Source organism: Heloderma suspectum, chromosome 5, assembly GCF_057233095.1.
Source record: "Heloderma suspectum isolate Gila_16-S chromosome 5, 16-S_ref, whole genome shotgun sequence".
Lineage (NCBI taxonomy): Eukaryota > Metazoa > Chordata > Lepidosauria > Squamata > Helodermatidae > Heloderma > Heloderma suspectum.
The window spans coordinates 180,193,469-180,218,445 of record NC_139462.1 but is presented as its reverse complement, the minus strand read 5'-3'; the positions used below and the strand labels follow the sequence as shown (position 1 = coordinate 180,218,445).

The window sequence follows — 24,977 nt, the reverse complement described above, 5'->3', positions numbered from 1 at the left end:
CTATGAAAAGTAGAATATACCTACTTAAATAAATCCATCAACATAAAAAATAGGCTAAGTGCAAACCAGCACAAGAACATAATTACAACACAGAACTAACTATCAAATATTAGAACTAATACAAAATCCCCCAGGAACAGCAGTTACCTATTTACTTCCCCAAAGGCCCCTACTAAAAAGCATCTGCACAGAGATGGTGTGGAATAAATTCATGCCAATCTTCATCATACAAAGTTTTTTCAGTGCCAAGGAAAGGCCTTTTTATTCTCTTGGGTTTCTCAATCTGCTGCATTTTATTGATGGTTTTTTATTGTCTCGTTTTTAATCTGATTTCGTGTTTTTTTAAGTTGAAGTGCCTTGGAAATGAACTGGTTGAAAGGTTGCATATCAATGCATTACTAAAAAAAGGCCTTCCTTGACACTGCATAGTTTCCAAAGCTGAATGGAATGCATATCCCACCGTAAGTCGGAGCAGGCTAAAACGGGCATGTGGTGCTCACAACCAGCTGCCGCAGCCTGTGGGGCCTTGCTGCTCACGACTGCACTTTCAGGACTTACCAAGCAACATAGAGTGGGGACAACCTGGAGGTCACAGCAGGCACGCAGCAGGACGAGTGCATAATCTGACAATTCTGTGGAAAGGAAATAAGAGGGATCAAAAGCGTTCGGAAGTATGAAATGGATCATTCCTACTTATTAGTGGAGCAAACATGTTTGGAAACCTTAATGAAGTAAACTCATGGAATGTAGAACTGTGCATGCATGGAGGGAGTCCCTCAAGGCAGTTTAAAAGCAATCACAAACACACAACGAAAGAACGTAAGAAGAGCCATGCGGGATCAAACCAAGAGCCCATCTCGTCCTGCTTTCTGCTCACAGTGGCCAACCAGCTGCCCATGGGGAAACCCACAAGTAGGACACGAGTGCTATACCACCCTCCCGTTCATGTTCCTAAGCAACTGGTGCCTCTGATACAGGAAGTACCATATAACTACCAGGACTAGTAGCCATTGATAGCCTTTTCCTCCATGAATTTGTGCAATCCCCTTTTAAAGCCATCCAAATTGGTGGCCATCACTACATCTTGTGGAAGGGAATTCCATAGTTTTAACTATGTGCTGTGTGAAGAAGCACTTTTATCTGTCCTGAATCTCCCACTAATCAGCTTCATGGGATGACCCCGGTTTCTAGTATTATGAAAGAGGGAGAAAAATGTCTCCCTACCCACATTCTCCACACCATGCACAATTTTGTACACCTCTATCATGTCTCCACTTGCCTCTTTTCTTCACTTCCCTCTTTTTCTGAGCTAAACAGTCCCAGGTGTTGTAGCCTTTCCGCATAGGGGAGTTGCTCCAGCCCCTTGATCATTTTCATTGCCCTTTTCCGCACTTTTTCCAACTCTATGCAGAACAGACTTTGCTATTCCAAAGGAACCAGCCACAGTTTAAGAAGATTTCCATGGGAAGAGAACATCTCCCGAGAACCTTTCTACTGTCAACTTATGACAGCAAACTCTAGCACTGTGAAACACAACTGGGTCTTGGCCTCAAATTGCTATCATTCACATCTACTGGGAGAAAGCAATTTTGATGTATTTGAAAACAGTCCCCAAATCTCTGTACCTGGGGCAACAGTACAGTTTGGCTGCACCCAAACTTTATTCCCAGCTATACAGGGGTGATGAGGGACAGGAATTCTTGGGGGATGGTTCTGGACAGTAATGAACTGAGATGTGACAGCAGAAAGTCATAGTGAGAAAGTGCAGTAGTCAAGTCAGGAAATGACTAGGATATGAGACAGTTTTCACTCAGGAAGCAGGAGATATGCTGTATTTTCACAATGTTGTACAAGGAGAAGCAGCATGAGTTGGAGACTTGGACAGAGTGAATTTGGGAAGGTAATCCAAGCAGAAATATCAGACAAATACGTTGGATTGGAGGAAGAGGGAAGATGGTTTGGCTAAAGGGAGAGAGTTAAGTGTCATCATGTACAGATCAGCCTTCCCCAACCTGGTGCCCTCCAGATGTGTCAAACTACAGATCTCATAACTGGCTGGGAGTGATGTGTCCAACACATTTGGAGGGCACCAGGTTAGTGAGGAAGGCTGGTATAGGCGATATGGGAAAGCACAGAATTTGACATGAACAGCATAGAGCAAAAGTAGCAGAGGGCCAAAAACAGAGCTGAGGGACCCCAGTGGGGAAACCAGAGGAAGTTTCCCTCCGTGGGAATGAGCAATAAGACAGGCAGGAAGAGAACTAGCTCAGCACAGAAACCTACAGCAGGAAAGGAGTCAACAGCGTTACCAACTGTATCAAAGGCAAAGGGGGTGAAGACAGAAGAGAGAATTCTGAATTTGGCAAGGAAGATCAGTGATCATAGCAAAGGCCGTTTTAGTGGTGAGCAGAGGGCAAAAGCCAGATTCTAAGAAGTCAAGAGACGAAAGCAAGTTAAGGCAGCAGGAGCTGGTAGCATGCTCCAGGTCCAAAGGCAAACTAGTGAGAGTGGAGGGTGGGTCAAGACTTTCTGAGAATGGACGACACAGTGGCATGCTTGAATGCAGCAGGGAAAGAGCCAAAGGATAAAGGTAACTTGATGATGTTGTGGAAGGGAAGAGATGGCAACAAGGATGGATATGAGTCTAGGAAGCCATCTTATACCAAGTTAAACCATTGGTCCCATCTAGCCCACTAAGGTCTACAAGTGGGTGACTCTCCAAGGCCTTGGGGGGGGGGAGAGAGAAGGGTCTTTCCCAGCCTACTGCCCAAGGGCCCTTTAAAATGGTGGTGTCGGGGACTGACTCTATGCCCTTCTGCATGCAAAATATGTGCTCTAGCATGGAACTATGGCTCCCTACTCAAGTACGGGTGGATAGAAGCATGACAAGTGGGGTTACACAAGGACAACAATATAATCTCATCAATTGAAATTGGGGGTGGGTGGGAGAGGAAGAGCTTGAGGGAGGTGTTGGAAGATGGGCAGCTGGAGAAGACAGAGAGATCCAAGCACGCAGTTTCTATTTAATCACAGAAGCAGGAGGCAAAGTCCTGAGAGAGAGAGAGAGAGAGAGAGAGAGAGAGAGAGAGAGAGAAGGTGATGAGACAGATCTTAGTATGATATCAAAAGGTAGAGAAGGAGCGCTGAGGTTTTGTAAAGTTGTTGTGGATCGGGGGGCGCAAGAGCTGCTTAGCTAGGAAGATGTGGTAGGGAAAGAAAGGTCATTTTGCCCAGTGAAAGCTTTTTTGCTTCCTACAGTGAGAGACCTGGGTTTCTAGGTAGCATTTAATTAATGCTTTGGGGACAACTTCACAAGGAGATAGTGTGTACTTGACATTTCTAACCTACAGCCTTTTCCTTTGGTGGTTCAGTGACCTTCCAACTTCAATGCTGTCATGTCACACTTATTTTTGAAGACACATTTTGCACTCAAAAATAATATGTCACACCACCAGCATGATATGAAAGCTGGAAACTTTCACATGCCATTTTAGGATCTGTGAATGAGCTTGGCATACAATGAGAATAGTAATCACCTTGTAAAGCTGAATGAATAAGCCTGCATTCAGTGCTAGTTGGGTCGAGTGATTTGTAGCACAATGCCCGGTTCTATGCTTAAACTACGCAATGCCTTGTGCGTGCACTGAAATCTCAGCCAGATTCATAAATTGCTCCATAGCCTACCCATCTCTGCACCATGAAAGTGAGGCATTCTGCTTCTGCCCTTCTAGAACAGAACAAGCTGTGTGCAAAACTGATCTTAGTAAGAAAGCTGCTAATTTCTCTTTTCTGTACCTGCCACAGCACTGAGGAGGATGTGAGCAGCTAAGAGGAGCTCCTTATTGTGAACTGGATCCTTCTGTACCAACTGCTTATTTTGTAAATGGACTCCTAAAAGATGTAAGAACTCCTCTATATTTTGCTCCTCTGGTGGCTTTAAATCCTTCATTACTTGGAATCCTGGATTGTCTTTGTTACATATATTGTCCAGCTGTAAAACAAAAAGAAATAGATGCTAAATACTGAACCAGAAGCACACCAGCACCTGGAACAATCAAAAGCAGTCTTCCTTGCTTATAAAGAGCCAGATTTAAATGCCTGGTTCACACATAACGCTAAACCATGGTTTATATAACCCATGGCTAGCTCATGGTTTGTTGCCCTACTTAGGATTTGTCTGGCAACCAATTGAACAAACCACAGTTTGTTTTCTAAGTCCCTAGGTTGTTTCTCCTCCTCCTTTGCCCGCTCCCTCCCTGAATCCCCAAAGTAGTAGGTGCGGGTTTCTCATGAGACCTGGGTGAGTTCTCATGAGAGCCGGCCAGCCAAGCTTTATCAAGAACCCCACATCCAGAAGAGCCAACGTGGTGGCAAAGGGGAAGGGGCATGCAGGATGTGGTGGTGGCAAGGGGGGGGGCATGCAGCAGACAGTGACAGAACTTGGGCTGCGGCTGCCTCAGAGATGTATCCTGTAGAGGGGTTTCTCTCTCTCCAGTTCTACCCAGTTGCTATAGCCTGAATTAGGAAGGCATTTGCCAGAGACACGTTGGCCTGGTTCACACATAAGGCTAACTCATGGTTTATTAAACTCATGGTTTGTTGCCTTAGGATTTGTCTGGCAAACAAACAAACAAACGATGGTTTGTTTTCTCAACCCCTGGTTTGTTTGCTTCCCTCCTCCTTCACCCCCTCCCTCCCTGTATCCCAAATGCCTTTGTGGCCCTGTAATAATGGCACATAGAGTTAAAAAATTTGTAGATCTCTCTTGCCCATTGCCACTGTAGCCTGGCAAAACAACCCATGGTTCTGGGTTCACATGCAATGACAACCCATGGTTTAGACAACCCAGATTTCATAACCTAATTACAAACTATGGGTTCTCTTTCTGGTTTGTTTGTGGTTACCAAATCATGGTTTGCTAGCACAGCTGCTTTCACACATCATGACAACCTAGAATTCAACAACCCATGGGTTAAATAAACCACGGGTTAGCATTATGTGCAAACCAGGTCACTGCGTGACCCAGTTTGCATGTCATGGTGGCAAATTGTGGGTTAGTTAACCCATGATTTGCAGTGATGCATGCCACTTGCAAGCTGCTTCTGGGTACTGTAAACAAAATCCAACTGATGGACTGTCTAGAGGCTAAACAACCTAGCCTTTTACCCATGATTTGTTGTTCACACATCATGCTCCACAACCTACGAAGGAGCTAATCAGAGGTTGTTTCCAGTATGTGGAAGCAGGTCGCCATGATGTGTGAACAGGCCACATTTGTGTTTCAGAAACAAAGATTACCACATCCTCCAGTTGAGCCACAATTTCTTCATGAGGCAGAAGTTCGCAAAGTATTTTGTATAATGCTCCCCGCTTTCCATCCGATAGCCTCACAAACGGCTGGAACTGGGTCTTGAGTTGTAGGACATCTTTCAAAGTCAAGGACATATTAAACATGCATTATTACTTGATAGAAACTATACAAAGAGATATTGGGGGTGGGGGACTTTCAAGAAGTGTAATAAGTCATATTATTCAGCTTTGACTATTGGGCGTTATAGAAATGTAATTAATAAATTGCTTCATAAATATATTTATTTTATTTAGACTATTAATAAATAAACTTTCAAGCCACAGTGACACAGGTGTAACATTTGCTAGAAAGCAAATCTTGGTGCAGTGCAAAGTTCTCATAGCAATCCATAATTCGTTACTATTTAGCACCCCACTCCTGTGAGCTTTCTTGCAGGAAAGCTTCCATTGCATTCAAGAGGTACAATTCTTTTTGCCAATGGCTTAGGCAGATGTCTCGGGGTGTCTCTGTTCCCTGTTATCATCCTGCTTCATTAATGAAACCATTTTTTAAAAAATCGTGTATATGCACTATTTCACCCATGTACAACTGGCTGATTTCTTCTAGCAGATGCTAAACCTAGCTATTTTTGGTATATTGCAAATTGAATGGGGTGTATTGGGTGGTGGGGGGGAGGATTTAACAAATTCAGCATCTATTCTGAAAGCAAATTTAAAAAGCAAACCGCAACAACAACCCTAAAATTCCAGGGAGGAGGAAAGTAGCATGTACAGAAAACTCATGAACAGTACTAGCATAGTGAATGCCAAAATTCAAATGTAGAGCATTTGATGGAAAGGCAGGTTAAATATTTGTATTTATCATTGGATGGATCTAGGATCTGCCCTGCGCAAGAGGTTGGGACAGTCTGCAAGAGAAAGGGTTCCGTTCACGGAACATCCTTCCACCCAATTTGGGGGGATTCCTGCCCCCTCTCACTCCATTCAGCAGGGCCTCCTGACTTCACTGGAGTATTTTCAGGGGGCTGGAGGGGCTGCCATGGGAAGGAGGGGGTGGGGAAGTTCAGCTCCACCAGTGCAGTTGGTCCAGCAAAAAATCTGGATCCAACCCAGTATAAGCCATTTTAAAAATCCATGCAAAATTTGTGTACTATTCATGTACAGGGCAAAACACTACTGCATGAGGTTGAACAGCAAAAACGAACCTCCAGTTTGGTTCAATTGCAAATAATTTGAAGCACTGCTTGAATGGGTAGAGTAGGCAAACTGCAATAAGGCAAGCTGCTTCCCTGCCCCCCCGGTTCTTCAAACTGTCATTTTTCCTTGTCCCAACTTTTTTTCATCTAGAGTCTTTAATAGTGCAGGATACAGGTAGCTAGCTAGCTGCCTGCTATACTAGCACCCAGTTTTCACCACCCTGGATTATGGCCTCTACCCTTGGATATGGGCTCCAAGATTTAGGCGTGTGCAGCTGGGTTGGCGGAAGTGGACTTCTCCCCACAGAAGCCCCTCCAGCCCACTGAAAATATTACACAGAATGTCCAGAGACTCTGCTGAATGGAATGAGCTGTGGTGTGTGGGGGGGGGGGGAGGGATCCTTGACAATTGGGCAAAAGCACCTTTTGTGAGCACACCCCTTCTGTCAACGGAAGGCAAATCCTGGATCCAGCCCTCTGTACAGTTTCTCAGAAGAAAGTGGTGCTCACTGAGTAAAATAAAATTCTGTAGGTCAAGATGCTAAGTAAGCCTCTGCTGAAGAATTTAATTAAGAAAATGTATCCATGCTGTGTAACAAATGCTCTCAAGAATTGCTATGCCATGCATGCATCCTCAAAACATTATTAATTTGGTGCAGTTTGGAAGGGACACGGTATATCCAAAATAGTTCATAATTAAGTTCACGGCAACGGACAACGTACTGTCCAAGGAGAACAAAAGGTATGTATTCCAAAAGCACCACATTTTGCCATTAGGTACTTTCACAGGTTTTTTACTGTTTTCCAAGAAGGGTCTCCAGGACAGTAGCATTCCATGTAAAAACAGTCACTGCTTGAGCAAACATGCACACAGGCAAACACCCCAGAAACTTGGAGGTGGATAACAAAGAGGGGAAAGAGAACTAGCTCCACCTTCCAAGTTTTGGGGAGTCCAAAGCCAACACATATTCACATGTATGACATAACTGGAAAGCTAGGGAAGAAGAAAATGGAGCGGTGTACATAGAAAGATGGTGGATTTTTCTTTAATGGACTAGCAGGTGACGCCAGTGTTTGGCCCCCCGCCCCTCAAACACCATTTTATAGTAAGCTACATGGCACTGTTCCAACAAGTCAGAAGTTATCACCTTTGCCCAACTGTAGTTGCCCCCCATTTTTTTTCATCAACTGCTATCTCGCGTAACAAAAACAGCTCTCCTTGGGCCAACTGAAACAGTATTATTCTCTCCAGTAGCACGCTTGGGGCCCTGCACCAGCCAGTAGGGCCATGAAGCAGGGCCATCAACAGACAGTGGAGGGCTTCTCTGAAAACTTGAGGGGCTCCCAGGACAGGGAGGAAAAACTAAATATAGAGTGTGTGTTTTTAAAAAATGGAGGCAAAATATCCTCCTGATGAGGACTGCATATGCGCAAAGCCCTCCTGTAAGAACAGAACATTGGTAATAATTAAAGGAATCCAGCTTCCTCCTCCTGTAAATGCCATCACAGGTCTACATAAGAACCATCTGGTCAGGAAGGGAGCAGAGAAAAGAGCCCATCAGATAACCTGACTGAAAAGAACAGCATGAAAAGAGCAGGTGGGAGCCTTTCCTTAAGCCGCCAATTTGAAATGTCAGTGTTTTTATCACACATCAGCTTGGGCACTTTGAAGAAGTGGACAGGCGAGATAGATACATTCAGTAAGGGGAACAGGAGAAAAAAGCAGACTTCCAGACAGCACAGAGAAGCGGGAGAAGAAGCTGCCCTTTGATTGGACTATTCAGGTTGCGGACTGGGCGTGACGTTCGCTGCTCAGGCAGTACCAAACCCTCCCCATCTCTACAGTGCTGCAGCTCTCAGGTTTAGGGCTGGTTGTACAGCCTGGGTGGGGAGCTTTACACCCCACTCTCCATGTTGCACCACTCAGGTCGGGAGCTGTTCGGGAGTAATGGTACTCCCATTACTTCAGCCCCCCCCCCCCCTTGTGCACCCTCATCTCTAAGGGCTTTTCAAAATTCACATTAAACCGAGAACAGGTTCATTCCTAACCTGGTTATTATCAGGAACAAATCTTTGTTCAGTTTTCCTTACCACTTTTCCAGCCCTACCTTTGCTCAAAATGCTTAATGGAGCACCACTGGGGATCGGGCTTTCAGGGCCAGGTTGCTTCTCATTATCCACAGCATCCAGAATATGGGGGAAGAGAGAATCTCTGAAGGCTAAAGAGTGGTAAGATGGCCTCTCTGTGCTCTCTCTTTCAAAACCACCTTGTTGCTCATGAAGCAGGCAGAATTCTGTCAATGAGAATGGTTTTGATTAAGCTATCCAGAAAGACTCTGAAACCAAGAATACTGATCAACTGAGTTACTGGTCCACACAAATTGCTGCCCAATATACATTTATATTTACAATACATACGCTACTTTGAACATTTTTACCAGCTGGAGAGGAAGGCTATAAATTGTAGACAGAATTATATCTTCTTAGCCTACACTTTCCCAAAGATACAAGTGAGAACTGGGCCCAAGTATCAGTTAATTGTTTTCCTTGATAAACTTTGTCATGACAGAATTTTCCCTGTCATGTTGTGGTAAACACCCAGTCTCATCACAAGACCCACAGATGTGAGAAAGGACCACAGCTATACCTATCTATTTATTTTGCTATGCATTCATGGAATCATACTATCAGTCCCAAGCTACAATCTAAGATATTCTGCTGCCTCCAGGGAAATCACAGCTAGTATCTGTTCAGGATTCACAGCCCTTTTTGTTTCATCTCTATGGAAAGATAATGGAATGAGATCCTGAATACTGTGTTGCTCAGTACAAGTACCATTTCTACAGGATGGGTTACTTGACTACACACCTTCAGGATGGATGGGTTATTTGACTAACACCTTCAGGTTAGACTTGCTCTGCATGGCACCCTCTGCCTGCCCACCAAGAAATATGTGACTTCATTTTTATGAAGGATCAAGCTAGTTGGATTTGGGCCTGGCTCCACTACCACCCCTTGTGTATGGCAGGCAATGCATACAACCTAGCTTGGAAAAGACTTTGCATCAAGGGTTTTTTTCCCCTTGACTTTCAGAGAACTGTGGAATCTTGAAGAGGCAGACACTAAATGATCCATCCTCTCAGTAAAGGGTGTTATCTTGAGGAACCACAGAGACATTTCAAAAGAGAGAGAAGGACTGTTCAGCATCATCATTAATTCAGTGTGTGGTTGACAAGCTTTTAGAAATCACTAACAGCAGCCAGGCTGTAGCACTCTCATTTTGCAGAAGGAAATACTGAAACAACGATTAGATGCTTTGTCTTTATCACAGGACCGGAAGGGTTGTTGTAAACCATCTAGTCCAACCCCTTGCTCGACGCTGGCAATCCAGGGCGCCAATGCCCTGCCTCATTCACGAAACGTTACAGTGGTCCAGACAATATCATCTCCCATTTGTGTTTCCCCCCCACGTCTACCTTTCTTCATTCCACAAAAAATCAACTAAAGGATGAAAGGATGGAATAGCAGCACACAATGTATTTTGTTTTGCAGCACTTGGAGCCCTCCATCTGGAAGCATCCTAGGCAGAGCCAGAACATATCAGACAGATGGCTGTCCAGCCTCTGTTTGAAGTCCTCCAAGTGAGGGAGAGCTCACCAGCCCTCCAGGCAATGGGTTCCAGTAAAACTTGTAAGAAAACAGACAAATTGCTAGAGCCAGCTTGACAATGCTGGTGTTTGCAACTCCTAAAATGTTCGAACTATGAGGAGAAAGATTTCAGTCCCTTTTTATACACTGTCCACAGGACTCTTGCCACACTGTGATGAAGTCCACATGAAGAGGAGAGAAAACAGAGAACAGCAGATTATTTAAGGATAAGTGTGAGAGGGAAAGAGAAATCTTTATGACCAAGTGTACTGTTCACAACTCATGTTCAGAATTTAAATATAACTGCTCCACATTCATATCAATTCTCACTGAATTGAGGGCATCTATAAAAGGGAAGGGGAAGCACAAACAGCAACAGGAAAGAAGCATTTCAAGAAGAGAAAAAGGCTGCAAACACACACACATTTCTCGGTGCTACAGAATGCAAATGAAGAAAGCAATTGTTTATGAAGCTGTTAGCATATTAATACCCCTTAGAGACCAAGGCAAGCTACACAGAAAGAGAAAAAGAGTTATACAAATTAAAGCTTTCTCCCCCAAGAGAAATGAGACTGTGCCGGAGTGCTTCTTCTGCCTCTGCGTTCAAGCTAATAAGAGCTGTGTGTGAACACTGGAAAGAAAATATATTGGTGACACTAATAAATTAACTCCTGTTCCCAGGGCAATCTGATCTAATCATGTTCTGAGTTAGTAAGTCTGCCTGCATGCCTGCATTCTCCTTCTGAACTCCTGTGTCAGTCTAAGCAGGAGAGGTATCTTCAGGAGGCAGAGAGGAAAGGATGAGTAATAAACTGCAACATTTCATTTAGGGCTTTTCTACACTGAGGCTTTTTGTCCCACAATTTTACCAGGGCTTTGGCTTCTGGATTTTTTCCAGGATTAAAATTGCCTTTCACGTACGCTTCCCTCCCCCACTTCTCCCCACTTTATCCATGGGTTTTATATGTTTCATTTATACAGCCACTAGATGGCACTGTGCTCTAGTTCCTCTTATTGAGCAATTTCCTCTTCTCACGGAGAAATGTAAAATGGATGTTTTTGTTATTACATTATTTTTGTTTAAAATCATGCTGCAAAAATGCATGGAAAGTACAAGAGAGGTGCTGGAGGTTGCTGACGTCATGTACAGGCCCCACAAACTTCCATGAGTGACCAATCTCAATCACAGGATAAAAGCCCCATGTGGAGAAGCCCTTACAACTGTGACTTTCATCTGGGAGAAAGCTCCGCCCCCCACAAGCACCCCTCCCACTGGAAAAGTCAATGGAGGTAAACCACAGCATGGCTGGCCAAGTATGCCTTTGTGACATCAGCCACCAATTGACCATTCCCCTCACTTTCCCTGTATCTATTTGCATGTTTACAATTCCCTGGTTCTAACTGGCAGAAAGGCACCGTGCATTCCACGCTGTTAAGTTAATAGGTCGTATGGACTGTGGTTTTCAAAGAATTATAAAGCATTCAGGGAGCCACACGTCCTGTGCCTCCAATACAGAAGGGGAGGCATAATCAGAAAGCACACAGGAAACTGATTAAACAAAGCCCATGCCAAGCATAGGCATGCCCCCTCCCCCCACTAGCAAACATGCTACCAAGAGATTAGAAGTACACTGTGAATGCAAGATATGTAAGATGTGAGCAGACAACTGAAAGTGAGCATCAGAGACACTTTCCATATGCGTTACGACCATTTGGAGGATGCCTTACAAGGGAGACTATAGCAAGCAAGCTACTACGAAATTTAAAATAGTGAATTCACAGCAGTAGCAAGGAGATGATACATCATGCTACAGACAGCCTAAATCCAGAATTTAGGTTTGGATTTATTTTTTTTTATCCAATAAGAAAATAAAACAGCTGAATAAGGGAAAAACTTGATCAAGCATCATAAACAAATTAAGCCCTTGTGATTTGCTGTCATAAAACATTACTGCACAAGACAATAAAACTTTTATGAGCACAATGTAGGGGCAGTTATTTTAGACGCAAGATCTTGGGCACTGAGCAAAGGCCCTTCCGCTACAGCCAATTCTCTCTGAATGGAGGAAACAGCCAGGCTTCCAACATGCGTATTTCCATGCTGACCTTATGTTTATTCTGCTAGCTGCTGTGGGAGGGCTGGCCACCTGAAGAATGGGGAAAATATGGTTTGTTTGGAGTTGCGCTCCGTCCGTCAACCATTTGCAAGAGATGGGTTATACATCACAGGCCCCAACAGATGGCTGCCACCACCACATTATAGCAACAAAGAGGGGCAAACTGAGCTAGCTGAGACATTCATCTTCTATGAGGTTTGCAATTTAAGATAACCAAATATTACACAGGGCAGGGCAAAAAAAGCAAAAACATCCCCTTCCTGTGCAAGGTACTTGAGTGGCTGGTTGTGGGACAACTCCAGGCACTCTTGAATGAAACGGATTATCTAGATCCTTTTCAATCGGGCTTCAGGCTTATCAGGTTATGGAACGGAAACTGCCTTGGTCACTCTTGGGGATGACCTTTGCCAGGAGAAGGCCAAGGGGCGTGTGGCCCTGTTGATTATCTTGGACCTCTCAATGGCTTTTGATACCATTCGCCATGGTATCCTTCAAAATAGTTGTCTGGGCTAGGAGTTGGAGGTCCTGCGCTGCAGTGGTTCCACTCCTACTTGGACGGCCGATTCCAGAGGGTGTTGCTCGGGGGTTACTGCTCTGTACCTTGGCAATTATGCTATGGGGTTCCACAGGGCTCTATTTTATCCCCTATGCTGTTCAACATTTACATGAAACCGCTGAGGGAGATTATCTGGAGGGGTGGGCTGAGGTGTCATCAATACATGGTTGACACCCAGCTCTACCTCTCTTTCTCATCAAATCCAGGTGAGGCAGTGGCTGTTCTGAATCAGTGCTTGGGCACGGTAATGGACTGGATGAGGGCAAATAAACTGAAACTTGGGCCCCATCTACATGAGCCATTTACTCCAGGGCTGCTGCGATCCAAGGACCTTCAGGACATATGATGCAGTCATAACTCTGCTGCCAAACCCTGGTTTTCACAGGGAAAATGCGGATTTCCACAGAGGCGTTTTGCTGCGATTTTTTTTAGCTTGCTGCAGGTTTACCGCAGTTGCTGAGCTGTCTGTCCCTTCCTCGAACTGACTTCGCAGTTTGCAGTGGGTGTGGGGTAGGCATGCTTAGTGATTGTGTCACTCTGTGACGCCTTTTGACTCCTCTCTGTTCCTCCCTGTTCCTTTGCAGCTGCACAGTAACAGAGAGGTACACCCGAAGCTCAGAGGGATCCATTTTGGAATGATGGGTAGGAACGTTACTCTCACGTGGGCATGCTCCTTCACATGTGCAAACCATCGCGAGAGTGTGGGGTTGGAGGACAGCCGCTGCGCCTGCGTACAAATAGTTGGCATGGTAATGAAGGAGCAGAATACCCATGCCTTACCAAAGAGGAACGGACAGACACAAAAGATCCTCTAAAATACAAAACAGCCACCCAAATCCCGAAGTGTCGCACCCCCATCCTCGTATGGATGCACAGCTACACATTTAAATATAATGGTAAAAAAAAAGAGCAGTGCAACTGCCGCAGTTTACTTTGCTTTAATGGCCATGTGTCAGGGTACAGCAGAGTTTTCCGTTGCAGAAGTCCGCAGTAAATCGCGTGTGAACCGCAGCGGAAGCTAATTCACAGCTGCAATGCTGCACAGTTACAACAGAGTGAACGATGAAAGCTGTGCCGTGTAGATGGCCCCTTAATCCAGACAAGATGGAAGTACCGTTAGTGGGTGGTTCATCTGCCCGGCTAGGTGATGTTCAACCTGTTCTGGAAGGAGTTGCACTCCCTCTAAAGGATCACATAAGTAGTTTGGGGGTGCTCTTGGACCCTGAACAGTCACTTGAGGCACAGGTGGATTCAGTGGCATGGAGAACCTTTTATCAGCTTTGGCTGATATACCAACTATGCCCTTATCTGGGAAGAGGTAGCCTAGCTACAGTTATTCATGCTCTGATAACCTCTCATCTGGATTACTGCAATGCGTTATATGTGGGGCTGCCTTTGAAAATGGTCCAGAAACTTCAGCTGGTCCAAAACAGGGCAGTGAGACTGTTAATGGGCACTGGCCAACATGATCATATCATGCCAGTACTTTTCCAGCTGCACTGGCTGTCAGTCCATGTCCAGGCACAGTTCAAAGTGCTGGTATTAACATTCAAAGCCCTGAACGGCTTGAAGCCAAGTTACCTGAAGGATCATCTCTTCTCATATGTACCTGCCCAGACCCTAAGATCATCTTCAGGAGTTCTTCTCTGGGAGCCCCTGTCAAAGGAAGTGAGGCGGGTGGCTACCAGGAAGAGGGCCTTTTCTGTTGTGGCACCCCAGCTGTGGAATAAGCTCCCTAGAGCGGTTCACCTGGCGCCTACAGTGTGCTCGTTCCAGTGCCAGGTGAAGGCTTTTTAATTTTTCCCAGTATTTTAGTGTTATAGTCCTTTAGCTCTGCTATTTTGAATCTGTTACTGTATTTTAAATCTCTGCATTGCTGCTAGGTTTTGGGGGGTTGTATTTTTATACTGTCATTTTTAAGCTTTTATATTTTAAATCATTTTTATGCTGTACTCTGTGGTTTTAATTTTTGTGAACTGCCCTGGCAGCTTTGGCTATTTGGCAGTATAGAAATATAATTAATTAATTAATTAATTAATGACAGAAGTTGATGAACTCAGGCATGCTGCAGTCATTATCTAGTTCAAACAAAACATTCCAATAGCGAGAAGCCATAAGATGGGAAAACTTATCAACTAATGTGAATGCACAGAATACATACTTTTAATGCATAATTTTAGAGCTATGCATATGGACAAGCCTTCAATAGTATCACATTATATCCAAGTTTTTAAAAAATGATGTGTGGGAGGTAATACATCAGCCTTCCCCTATCTGATCCCCTTCAGATGTGTTGGACTACAGGTCCCATCATCCCCAGTCAGCCAATACTGTAGTCCAACACATCTGGAGAATTCCAAGTTGGGGAAGGCCATTATACATGATATTTTGGCAACTACAGGCAACAATATCTCCTCTCCTCTTTCTCATCAGCCAAATAAAACTCCTATAGAGTTTTTCATGAGACAAGCCAAGGCGACTCCTCCAGGTATGCTGCCATCCATCACTTGTAACTGAAACGGATGCTTGAAGGCTTTGTATTTAACTTGCACCTCACCCATACCTTTTCGTGAGTTACACTTGGCTTGGGCCTATGTCATTTTGAATTACTGACTCTGAACATCGGTATGCTTTTTCTTCAAATGAGTTCCAAGAAAACCAATGTGATGCTGCTGTGTTCCCGAGGATAACATCCAAGCAGAAAAGAATCACAAACCGTGGGAAAAGCAATGACAAGTTTTATCTGTAATCAGTGCATACTGGATCCCTGACAGCCAAAGGCCAGTTCAGGTATCATATCCTCCAAAAACTAATGTCCATATCTACACAGACAAGTAAGAGTTGTGCGTGCAATCCAGAGGCACTGCAGGCTACTAGCTCTGAAGGTTGCTATGATGAAGCAACCTTTACTCTTTGTCATGAGCCATTTCCTCCTCTGCCTTTATAGATCAAGTCAGGTAACCTTCACAGGCAGATGCACACACCACAGGTCTACGGTAGACAGGATCTTTCCCCCCATCTGCAAATTTCCCTTTCTAATTTTCCTTCCATTGAACTCCCAAACTCTGTTTAAGCTCTCTGGAGCCTGAAACAACTCAATAGGGTTTTTTTGTGGGGAGGCTGTAGAGAGCTAAAAAAAATCTATGTGAGGAGTGAACGCAGAAGAGAAAACTTTCCTTTCTGCAGCTTTTGTGCTGAGCTTCCAAACTGCTAAAACTGTTTTTACAGAAACACATTACACAACTTGCAGGGTGTTCAAAAAGTACTTTAGAGGTTCAGCAGGAGGGGAACTACTGAAAAGATAACTCTAGTGTGCAAGCAGATGGTGTATGAGCAAGAATGGATTACAGCCACTGAATGAATGAGTAAAGAACTAGACTGACTCTGACAGATGGATCTGTTGGGGAGTAAGACTCTTGTGTCACTAATATGTTTGCTCATTTACAATGATACAGAGATGCTTTTGTAACACACAAGCAATGTGAGCACAAAACAGACAACAGAGCTGATAGAATCACCTTTAAATGCAAAAGTACATTTTCAAACTCTGTCAAAGGATAGCTTTAAGTAGTCATGCACACCTGCCATGCCCTTTATTTATCCTTCCCCCCCCCCCCACACACACACTAACTTTATTTAAAAGTTAGCAGACAGTGTACTGGATGGAATTGATGGAATATATCACATTCAAATCCTAGTAAAAAAAAGCATTGCTCAGTGGGTAACAGTGCTTTGGAATGCTGCTTGGGAAAATGGGGGAAAATGGGCATATTACTTACCAAACTGACCATCACGCTTTATATACAGTTCTATTACACCATAAGCAATAGCTGTGGGAGCAGGGATCTCTAGGATCACATTTGAATCCTTTATCACATTCCCATCTTCACTCACTGATACCTAAGGGAGATATTCATCTGCTCTTTAGTTTATGGTAGCTTAATCCAATACTGCAAAGTAACTTACACACAAAATGAATGTCAAGGTAAAAAAAATAAATTTAATTCTCTAGAGGGGCAGTCATGTTAGTCTGTTGCAACAAAGAACAAAGAGTCTTGTGGTACTTAAAGAACATTTATTCTGGCATAAGCTTTTGTGGACACTGTCCACAAAAGCTTATGCCAGAATAAATGTGTTAGTCTTTAAAGTGCCACAAAACTCTTTGTTATATTTAAGTCTGTAGTGCAAAAATAATAATAATTTGAAATGATTTTTAAGCCAACTATTGCAAGTTGATGAAACAGGAATAGAAACTGTCCAATGCTTAGGACTACAGAACTCAGCAAAGTTTCCCATATTATATTTCCCTAGTCCAATACTTAAAAAGCATGTAGGGAAGCAGCCAAAAACGAGTATCTCTGTAATGTGTGCACACAGCTTTGGGCCAGAGAAAACAAAGCATTTTCCTCAAAGAGTGTAGATAACAGATTTGTTTCCACAAGGTTGGCTAAGGCCAACAGCTTAGGCGGCTTTCAAAAAAGAATTAGGGAAATTCATGAATGACAAGTCTACCACTAGAAACCATCCTCAACAGCTACAAACGGACCCTCTGTCTACAAAGGCATGAATTACCAGTTCCAAGAGACACAGCAGCAGGGAGTGGTTGCCTTCATAACACACTGCTAGGGAGCTTCTTGATTACTGACAGGACTGGTGGACTCAATGGGCTGGTTTGCACGATCAAAATAAGCCACCGAGGCAGAGGGTCCATTTAAGCCACAGTGGCTTATTTAACTTGTGGTGTGTGCCGGCTGCAATTTCCCTAAGTGCCCAGGCAAAACTTGTCGTGTTGTCCCAAACTGGGCAGAATAGCTTGTTGGAGGGGGAAATAACCCTCCAATAAACCACAGGCTGTTGTAGGATTATTGGAGGGTTGTTTCCCCCTGCAACAAGCCAAGCCGTCCAGGTTCGGAGGACATGACAAAATGCGCCCAGGCAGTGATTATGGAAATTGCATCCCTAACATGCCTGGCATGCGCCATGATTTAAATAAGCCACTGTGGCTTAAATAATTTAAATAAGCCACGGTGGCTGATTTTGATCATGCAAACTAGGTCAATGGCTCTTCACCCAGATCCAGCAAAGTTCTTACATCCATGTTCACATCATGAATCTGGCTAAGGCCCTCTAAGCTGATTTGAGCGGTAAGAGGCTTCTCGCATAGATCTGAATATTTTCACATTTGAAGATGCTGCCCTTTTTCTGCTGTTTTAAGATTACAATTAGGAAAAGCATCACGACAACAGCCCTCAAATTGCACAGAACATGTATTTACCAGGAGCAATCTTAACACCCTAGAGCAGGGTCGGTGCCAGAGGTCAGCATGAACAGGCACCTGCCAAGGACCACAAGCCTGCAGAGGGCCCGCGGCTGACCTCCAGAGCCTCTGGGCCCTGCTGCTCCTCTTCGCTGCCTGTTCACTTGCCCTCTCCAAAAATGCAAGCAGTGACATGAAAGAGGAGATGGAGCAGTATCCCTCTGGGTGACTGCATGGATTGGACCCAGGCCAGAGCCACACCTTGTGTCCTATCCTTAAGATCCTATCATGGTAATGCTATATCCCTCTTGAGCATTTATACCTTGTAGGACACACAGTGACAGTTGTGGTATTTTGGATAATGTGAAATAAAAAGCAGGAAATAACACTACAAAAGCGGTATATCAAATGTGTAATGTGGCCCAACAGTTATCAGTGCACTTCAATACCACTATAAAGCGGTAGTGCAGATCTAGCCCTGGAGCGGCCTTCCCCAACTTGATGCCCCCCAGATGTTTTGGACCACAAGTCCCAGCATTGCCTGCCATTGGCCAGGCTAGCTAGGGCTGATATGAGCTGAAGTCCAAAATATCTGGACAGCATGAAGTTGGATAAGGCTGGCCTACAGGGAAAGGGCAAGCAGATGGGGAGCAGTGAGGCGGAAGAAGCCCCACTCCCCACCCCCAGAGCCAACATGGTATAGTGGTTAAAGTGTTGGACTGGGGCTCAGGAGATCCAGGTCCTAGTCCCCACTCAGCCATGAAGCTCACTGGGTGACTTCGTGCCAGTCATTGACTCTCGGCCTAACCTACCTCTCAGGGTTGTTGTGAGGAAAAAATGGAGAGGAGGAGGACCATGTGAGCCACCTTGGGTTCCTTGCAAGAAGATAAAGTCAGGATATAAATGCAGGATTTCTCCTGTGCCTTGCTCAAATTAAACAAAGTTGCACGTTATCAGGGGTTTGTATTCTTGCTCAGCTTTCAGTTATTTCACTGGGGATTGCATAGGAGAATGTCCCAGAGAAGTTGCACCTCAGTATGCAATGTGGCTCAGACAGGAATCACTGCATACTTGCAGAGGACTGTTCAGCAGCAGGGAAGCTAGAGGGGGCTATAGCAACAAGTTACGTTAATCTTAAAACATTAATGGAACATTCCACAGTTACTTTTGGAAGTTGGATATCTACAAAGAACAGTATTCTTCCTTTTATATTCTTACCTTTATAATTTTTGTATGGATTCCCACTATACTAGCCACTTTCTCCTCCGTCTGAATATGTTCAGATATTAAACATTTCTGAGTTGTGACTATTCTTTCGGTCAGGATACAAAGAACTTCATGCTTTCTTTCAAGCATTTGTTGCAGCAACACATCATGTAGATTTATTGTCCTGAAGAAGAAAGGAGGACAAAACACATTAAGGGCACAATCCTATGCATGTTTAGGCAGAAAAAAGTCCCACAACACCCAGCATCCTTCAGGCAGCATGGCTGGCTGGAGCATGCTTGGAGTTGTAGGGACTTTTTCCTGTCTTAATATGCATAGGATTGCACTTTAAACTTGCTACTATGAAAAATACATCTTTTACTAATGACACGCAGAGTACTGTTCTATATGAAGTTTATTTATTTATTTAAAACATCTGTATCCCGCCCTATATCATTAGGATCTCAGGGTGGCATACAGATAAAATCAATTTAAACAGTGTAAAACAATAAATAATTTAAATAGCTAAAAACATATGAAATCATTAAGCTAGCTAATACCAATTTAAAATCTTAAATAATAAAACGGTTAGAACAGTGTACAAACTCAGGGAATCTAAGTAGGCCTCAAAGCTTTGGTAAAAAAAACACCATGTTCTAACGTGGTGCTGAAATGAAACCAGTGTCTGAAGTTGATAAACTATCGATTCTTCAGTGGCAAATTCCAAGAGGTCAGACTCCAGTCAAAAACAAACAGAACCAACCTTCCCTAAACTGGTGTCCCCTCAGATGTGTTGAACTGCAACTTCCATAATCTCTAGCCAGCACGCCCAATGGTCCAACACATCTGAGGAGCATCCAGTTGGGAGAGACTGTGTTAGGTCACTGCATTGGGATACTTACATCGTATTAAAAAACATGATGCCAGCCTAGTCTTGCAAGCAGATACCCTTTGCTAGCATCAGCTGCTTCAGACACATTAACGTGAGATCCACACCTTAAATAAAGATGGAAATCAGACCTTTCAGCACTCCCTGAGCATCCCTCCCAAATGCCCAGTATTTATGTCTCCATCACAAACCTGCGTGCCCTTCAAAATTCAAATCACAGTTTAACCGATATGTTAAATGCTAAAATAGGCAACTGAACCACTGAGCAGGCTGCAGGGGTCAGCTAAAAGCGACTCCAATTTCCCCAACGGGTAGGTGGCTTTATTTTGACTATTCAATAAAGTACTCGCACCGCAGCATGATGTTATTTTAGTAAGATGTCATTTTTTAAACTTAAAATATTTCTGTTCTGCATTGCAATAATATAATCTCCAAGGTCTTGCAAATCTACCAGTTGGGCAGGTCTGCTTGGGAGCAGGCAGTCCTATCTGTTATATATAATAGTGGTGTTATCATGTCCCACAGTATCAAAAGAATGAAAAAAAAATCTTTCTAAAAGAAGACTGTGGACTTAATTGTTGATCTCCAGAGAGAAGGATTCATTATAGTCAAAGAAACCTATTAATGGCACTGTGTTAGATAATCATGGCAATTACAGCAGACTTTTTGAACTTAACTAATACTGTGTCTAGAAAATGCAACATATCTTCAATTTACAGGCAAATCTAAAAAGGTGGCTAGACAACTAAAAAGAAATCCTTTAACAGTTCAGTAATTCGGTCCTTGTTCCTTCCATTGTTTAAAGGAATCTCATGTCTGAACTATACGCTATACTCAAAGGTTCAAAGGAAAACCCAGATGGCCTTTTCTTCCAAGGAAAGGCAGCTTCAGGAGGTGGCATTTGAAGCAGAGGAGCAGCAGGGTGGCGGTGTGTGTGCGTGAGTGTATGCATTACCCTTTCCCTACTCACTTTTCTGCTGCTATCTACTTCCTTCTCTGTGAGGTTTCAACTATGCATTCGCTAAACAGGAATTCACATGCATTGATGTTCTCTCTTTTAAAAGATATGTACATGGCCCTACCTGGCCTCTTTCTACTTCATCCTTTAACATATCTGTATCTATATCTGTATATCAGCAAACATATATACTCTTAAGAACATACACAGTATATGCTAATACTTCGTATTTTATGTATGTATGTATTTATTACAGCATTTTTATCCTGCTCCTCAATCAAAAAGGCTCCTGGAGTGGCTTATGTGTAATCAGTCCCTGTCTGACTGTAAGCAGGGCTTGTCTGACATGCAATCTAAAAGAAAAACCAACAGGAGAAGGTTCCAGGAGACGAAGGGAAAGCAAACAAGTGCATAAAGCACAAGGAACTGTAAAAGATATTGTTGAAGTGTTTCACCAAAATATTGATAAGGATGAATTTTTTTTATATTTAAACAAGTATACCGGTTAATAACTTGTTTCTAAACTTCTTCAGAAGAACATTCCTCAAACACTTCTTCAAATTTGAATGTTTTTCTGAAGAAGTTTTGAAACAAGTTAGTAACCAGTATACTTGTTTAAATATAAAAAAATATATTCATCCTTATCAATATTTTGGTGAAACTCTTCAATAATATCTTTTAAGGTTCCTTGTGCTTTATGCACTTGTTTGCTTTCCCTTACAATCTAAACAGATACAACATACAAGGAAAATGGATGGGAAGGGAAGGAAAAAGGGGGGAAAATCAAGCAGTCTTTCAGCAGGGCTGATGGAATGGCCTCGCTCCCCCTCTCATTTCCCTCTGTACAGCCTAGTGGAATGGCTATTGGTGGTACCAGCTGAGGGAGGAGGAGCTGATATACAATATACCATACAATTAATTCACACCAAAACTACCCCTAATCCATTGCATAGGATAGGGTAGGTTGCTAGAAGTGCTGGATCAGAGGTAGCACAAATATACAAGAAGTGGAAACAGGAGAGCTCCTATGTTGGTGTCCAAATCCCCCGGGGCTGATGTTCATAGTAATGAAATTGTAAAGCGGGTTTGAGCCCCAAATCTTGTCTTTTGGCTTCCTCCCAGGGTACTGGAGCAACAAACAACCGCCCAGTTTCTTCTATCCCAAAGGCTGGCTGCAATTCTGTAATGCCAGGCTTTATTTCCCCAGAAAGAAGCTAGCTAGACTGGAGAGCACAAGTCTAATCCTCTGTCACATTCCACCAAACAGAACCCCATGTTAGTTCACCTATTAATCCTATTCAAAATACAGTTTTCCAGTGGATTAATTTCAGACACTCTCTCTCTCTCTCTCTCGCGCGCACACATGCTATAAAGCTAGTAACTTTCCAGGCTGTGACAGTACTTCATTCTGCATCTACCTCAAATAAAAAGCCTTACAAATCCACACACCTAAGGTGGATTCACACAACCTCTTCATCACAACTATACTGTTTGATGGTGACTTACCTCATGGCAGAGATTCACAGGTATCACGATACAGTTCAAGTATTTGACAAACTTTAAAGTTTAACTCTTAAGTGAGCACCCAGTACATGCATTCACATGAGTCACAAAAGAGCAAGCACATCTATCCCCACCATGATGCTGAAGCAGTAATCCAAGTTCCAATGTATGCCTGCATTATAACCTTCCCTTGTCCCAACATATCCCCCCGCCACACTTACTCCTGAGGGAGTCAGGCACAAGTGTCAGCCATAGAGATTCAGGTGGCCAATGGCCACTTCCTATTAGCAAAAAGTGCAGCTTTGCTTTAAAGGCTGTGGCATCAACTTAACGGCAGCGTTTTTGACAGTGTCAATGAGACAGAGGCTATGTAAAAATGATGAACAACTATTTTACTTTGAACCTGTCACAATTAACAAAACATTGTAATCTCTGGTGTGAAAACAACTGGGTTGGATCCAGATTTAAGCATGTAAAATTGGGCTTCACTGCCCCCTCTTCCCCACAGCAGCTCCTCCAGCCCTGTGAAAATGCTCCACAGAGGGTCAAGGGATCCTGCTGAATGGTGTGAGCTGTGGAGCAGAAGAGATATCTCCAAAAATCAGGCAGAGGCACTTTCTGTGAGTGGAGCCCTTCCGTCCACTGAAGGCGGATTCTGGATCCAATCCAAATTCCAATAAGAGTATCCCAGCATATATAAACACGCACACAAATATTTGTAGAGCTGGAGCCTACATCCCATTATGTGGATGCCATGTTGAGATTTAAACCATTGTTGTAGCTCTGACTTGGAGGAGGAGGTGCAGGGAATGCTGATCAAATTTGCAGATGACACAAAATTGGGTGGGATAGCTAATACTTTGGAAGACAGAAACAAAATTCAAAGTGATCTGGATAGACTGGAGTGCTGGGCAGAAAACAACAGAATGACATTGAATAGGGATAAATGCCAAGTTCTGCACCTAGGAAAAAGAAACCAAATGCACAGTTACAAGATGGGGGATACGTGGCTCAACCACACTACAAGCGAGAAGGATCTTGGAATTGTTGTCGATCACAAGCTGAAGATGAGCCAACAATGTGATGTGGCTGCAAAAAAGGCAAATGCTATTTTGGGCTGCATTAATAGAAGCATAGCTTCCAAATCCAGGGAAGTACTAGTTCCCCTCTACTCAGCACTGGTTAGGGCTCATCTGGAGTACTGTGTCCATTTCTGGGCACCACACTTTAAGAAGGATGCAGACAAACTGGAGAGGATTCAGAGGAGGGCAACAAAGATGATCAGGGGACTGGAAACAAAGCCCTATGAAGAGAGACTGAAAAAACTGGGCATGTTTAGCCTTGAGAAGACAAGACTGAGGGGAGAGATGATAGCGCTCTTCAAGTACTTGAAAGGTTGTCACAAAGAGGAAGGCCAGGATCTCTTCTTGATCATCCCAGAGTGCAGGACACGGAATAATGGGCTCAAGTTACAGGAAGCCAGATTCCGGCTGAACATCAGGAAAAACTTCCTGATTGTTAGAGCAATACAACAATGGAACCAATTACCTAAGGAGGTGGTGGGCTCTCCCACACTGGAGGCGTTCAAAACGAGGCTGGGCAACCATCTGTCAGGGATGCTCTGACTTGGATTCCTGCATTGAGCAGGGGGTTGGACTCGATGGCCTTGTAGGCCCCTTCCAACCCTACTATTCTATGATTCTTCAGTGCTTGGGAAGAGGAGGCTTGTCTGCACCCATGATTGGCTGGCAACTACTGCATTAGCGCCATTAAAAACAACAACTAAGGTATTTCTGGCCATTGCAATATCTGCACATAGCCAAGTCTGACTATTTCCTGAGGCCAAACAACGCCAATTCAGAGTGAGAGCAATGCCTCCATTACTTTGCCCTCACTTTGGGCTTCCCCACAGGGGGCTTTTATTTTGCTAATGAATCTGGTTACTCATGGAAGTTTTCAGGTCCTTTACATGATGTCATCAACCTCCAGGGTACCTCCAACACTAAACGACCTTTATCCCTTTTTTTACAGACTGGAGATAATGAGCTATTAAATTTCAGCACACTGAGTTCCCCCATGAGAAGAGGAAATCTTACAATAAGAGAAGCTAGACCACAGTGCCATCTAGTGGCTGTATAATGAAACATATTGAATGCAGATAAGGGAGGAAAGGGGGAGAAGGGAAGCACATGTAAAGGGACCCCATCATGATCCTGCATTTAAAATGGAAGCAGGAAGCCCCAGTAAAGTTGCGGGATTTTAGCCTGGTGCAGAAATGCTCTCTGAACAGGCAAACATTTCTACATCCTTTTTAACCACACTCTTTTCTAAAAGAAA

At 43.7% G+C, this 24,977-nt stretch overlaps 1 protein-coding gene across 4 annotated transcripts in view; it reads right to left on the bottom strand.

Moving 5' to 3' along the window:
• The window catches only part of GSDME (gasdermin E), a 46,611-nt gene that overhangs the window by 2,396 nt on the left and 19,238 nt on the right, over window positions 1-24,977 (bottom strand). For all 4 annotated transcript variants that reach the window (XM_084858541.1, XM_084858539.1, XM_084858540.1 and 1 more), the window contains 6 exons: window positions 19,303-19,474; window positions 16,607-16,727; window positions 8,615-8,800; window positions 5,299-5,426; window positions 3,796-3,991; window positions 559-632 (listed from right to left, as the gene is read on the bottom strand). In XM_084858541.1, coding sequence (XP_084714667.1) covers window positions 559-632; window positions 3,796-3,991; window positions 5,299-5,426; window positions 8,615-8,800; window positions 16,607-16,727; window positions 19,303-19,474 — 877 coding nt within the window. The remainder of the gene's footprint in view (window positions 1-558; window positions 633-3,795; window positions 3,992-5,298; window positions 5,427-8,614; window positions 8,801-16,606; window positions 16,728-19,302; window positions 19,475-24,977) is intronic.